This window comes from Phocoena phocoena, chromosome X, assembly GCF_963924675.1.
Source record: "Phocoena phocoena chromosome X, mPhoPho1.1, whole genome shotgun sequence".
Lineage (NCBI taxonomy): Eukaryota > Metazoa > Chordata > Mammalia > Artiodactyla > Phocoenidae > Phocoena > Phocoena phocoena.
Window position 1 is genome coordinate 98186889 of NC_089240.1, and position 3231 is coordinate 98190119.

At 37.0% G+C, this 3231-nt stretch overlaps 1 protein-coding gene across 1 annotated transcript; it reads right to left on the bottom strand.

The window, feature by feature from the left end:
• Positions 1-2413: 2413 nt before the first annotated feature.
• Positions 2414-2897, bottom strand: CT83 (cancer/testis antigen 83). Its single transcript, XM_065900249.1, is given in 3 exon segments — positions 2414-2631; positions 2634-2658; positions 2874-2897. Coding segments are annotated over 3 exon segments (267 nt in total).
• Positions 2898-3231: the final 334 nt, after the last annotated feature.

Consider the following 3231-nt stretch of genomic DNA (forward strand, 5'->3'; position numbering starts at 1 on the left):
CAGTGTTAAAATTGAAAGCCTCACTTAATTAGAAATGCCATATATATGAAAAAATGGGCTGTGTATATAATATGATGACTGTAGCTTAATACTTTTGGTTCATATGTCTAAAAACTTCATGTATTCATGGCTCACTTTTTCTAGGTGAACTTAGTGGTTACATTCTTTATTTACAAATAGTGAAGTAAGACAGAAAACTAAGGATCCCATGGCCAGTAAGTGATAAATCTAGAAAATGGAATCCAGAAGCTTTGATTACTTCTAGCTAATAGATCAAGTAGAATGATTTTGTCTTATCTGAATAAGTTACTACTTATGGGTGGTAACTTATTTACATACTTACAGAAGATAAACGTGTGAAACTTGTCAAGAGTGAGGGCAGCCAAATTAGAAAGTCCCTATGTCCCAGTTTGCTTACAAAAAATAATGAAAACATATTATATCACCGATAGATTTTTTTTGACAACTCATGGGAGTTCTAAGTTCTCCATCCACTTTTTAAAAATTTAATTTAATTTATTTTTTATACAGCAGGTTCTTATTAGTTATCCATTTTATACATATTAGTGTATACATGTCAATCCCAGTCTCACAATTCATCCCACCACCACCCCCACCACTTTCCCCTCTCGGTGTACATATGTTTGTCCTCCACATCTGTGTCTAGGTTTTTCTAGATTCCACATATATGCATTAATGTACGATATTTGTTTTTCTCTTTCTGACTTACTTCACTCTGTATGACAGTCTCTAGATCCATCCACTAATAGGTTTATACGTTGATTATATATCACTGACAACTGGTTTACTATCACAGCCTAGGATGGCGAACATTACCTAACTATGTAAGAAACTTTTCATTTATTCTTAAGGTTCTTAACCTGGGCTTCAGAGAATGTATGAAGCTGAAATTACATGTAACATTTTTCTATGTGTATGTGTGTATGCATTTTTCTAGGGTGAGAGTACATAGTTTTCACCAGAATATCAAAAGTGATCTGTGGCTCAGAAAAGTTTAAGAACCACATATACTACTGCTGGCTTTTTGTTCTTGTCAAATGAGGAACAAAAGAATAATTTTAAGCCTTAATTTCTTATACATTTTAAATTCCTTTTTCTCTTCCTTTTGATTGAAGATTAAAGGAGGAACGGATTAAGGTGTTTCTTTAATTTACACTGGTAACTTATTTTGGGGGGAGGGGGCATGAAGGTAGGTAAATAGGTAGGCCTGTAACTGAACAACCTCAGTGAATTATGTACATATATAAGATGAACTTGTGTTAGATATTTTGAGGGTTTTCTTTGAGCGTAGATCAAATGCTGTTAGTGAATGTCAACAGATTGTTAATTCCTCAATTATACTGGATTTTATAAAATACTATTTGAAATAGATAACTACAGCTTAGACGTTAACTTTAATCCATATTATATTACATGCATTCTACCCTTATATTTTGGTGTTATTTGAGGTGTGGATTTTTCACCAAATAAAAAAATGCATGCAATTTTCTACGGTGACTCTTGTAGTTCAGGGAAGATTTAGGCACACTTCTAATGAAATACTGATAATATCTAATTGGTGGTAGTGGTGGTACTGGAGAAGAAGTCCACTTCAAGAGCTGACTACAAAGAGTAGTTAAGAGTTTCTGTGACTATCTTTACAATTGTGTAAAGTACAGATCTTAACAGAGTGCCTGGCACATTGTAGGGTGTTCAGTGATAGCTCTTAGTATTATTATTATACAGATTCAACAGTGGTAAGAAAGACTATTCGGCATAATGGAAAGAGTTCCATCAAATCCCATTTACTTTAATGCAAACTTGGAGACATTTACAGTATTGTATTGTAAACCATTAGAAAAAACTGTTTTTCACACTTGAGTGAAATTAAAATCACTGTATCTCAATATTCTTTTTAGTGTAGCTTATTAAAAAGAAAACAACTCGAACTGTTTCTTTTTCTATTGTGCTTTCATTCCTTTCCCAGTGAAATATATATTAGCAACATAATCAATTCTTTAAATGTGAGTGAGCAAACTGACAAATGTCTGAAGTTTGTATCTGACTTGGCATCCCCTCCCCCCCTTTTTTTTTCCGGTACGCGGGCCTCTCACTGTTGCGGCCTCTCCCGTTGCGGAGCACAGGCTCCGGACGCGCAGGCTCAGCGGCCATGGCTCACGGGCCCAGCCGCTCCGCGGCATGTGGGATCTTCCCGGGACGGGGCACGAACCCCTGTCCCCTGCATCGGCAGGCGGACTCTCAACCACTGCGCCACCAGAGAAGCGCCCCCCTCTCCTTTTAAATAATAATTCATTTGGTATAAACACATATAATCAAATGAATCCACTCAAAGTGCCTTTAATGATTGCCTCCAGTGTCATTACATTGTGAATGCTTGTTAGTGGATTTCCGGTTAACTTAATGCACGATTTAAACCCTTAGTAACTAGGAATCGTTCCAATTCAGCCAGATTGTATTCCATGATGCTGAGGTTTACAAATATTTTCCTCTGCATGGCTATCGAGTTTTGGAGATTAATATCCCATTGACTGTTGACTGAAAGACACTTATCAGTATTGCTCTTAGCTGACTGAGTAGAAGAGGATGATCTCACCAGTGCAAGAGAAGTCGATTTGATGACATTTCACCAGTGTTTCTCTGTAAGGGAAGGAAATTATACATATGTAGTTTATTAATATCCAAATACCGCCAAATAACATCCTTAGTCTTGGTCTACAAAAATGAACTGATTGTCCATCCCCAAGATTAAAAATCTGTTGAATGAATACACTGATCTGGAAATATGCCCTTCCCAAACACAGACTGAGAAAAAAAAAAAATTAAAGTAGCCTTTTAATGCCCAAATGCCATACCCTTGGCTTACATTTCTTGGGCATTCCAGTAGGTCTATACTTGGATCCTGTCTGATTCCTGTCTAAAGGCACTTCACTTGGAACTTTAAATATTACCAGGAAACCCACATTTTGACCTTAATTACTTGTGAATGCCCCCAAAAGCTCTTATGAAGATGGCTGAAAAGGCAAATACAAGGGAGGAAGAGGTAAACAGAAACGCATGTGGCAGTAGAAGCCAAAGAAGAGAGAAAGTACAGATTCTTAAAATGGGAGGTGGTGCTGGGGAGTGGGTGCTTTCTGCTGTACTTTCCAAGTGGGTGAAAAACTGACCATATCACTTAGCGACTTGGGGCTTTTTATAACATACTTCAGCTGT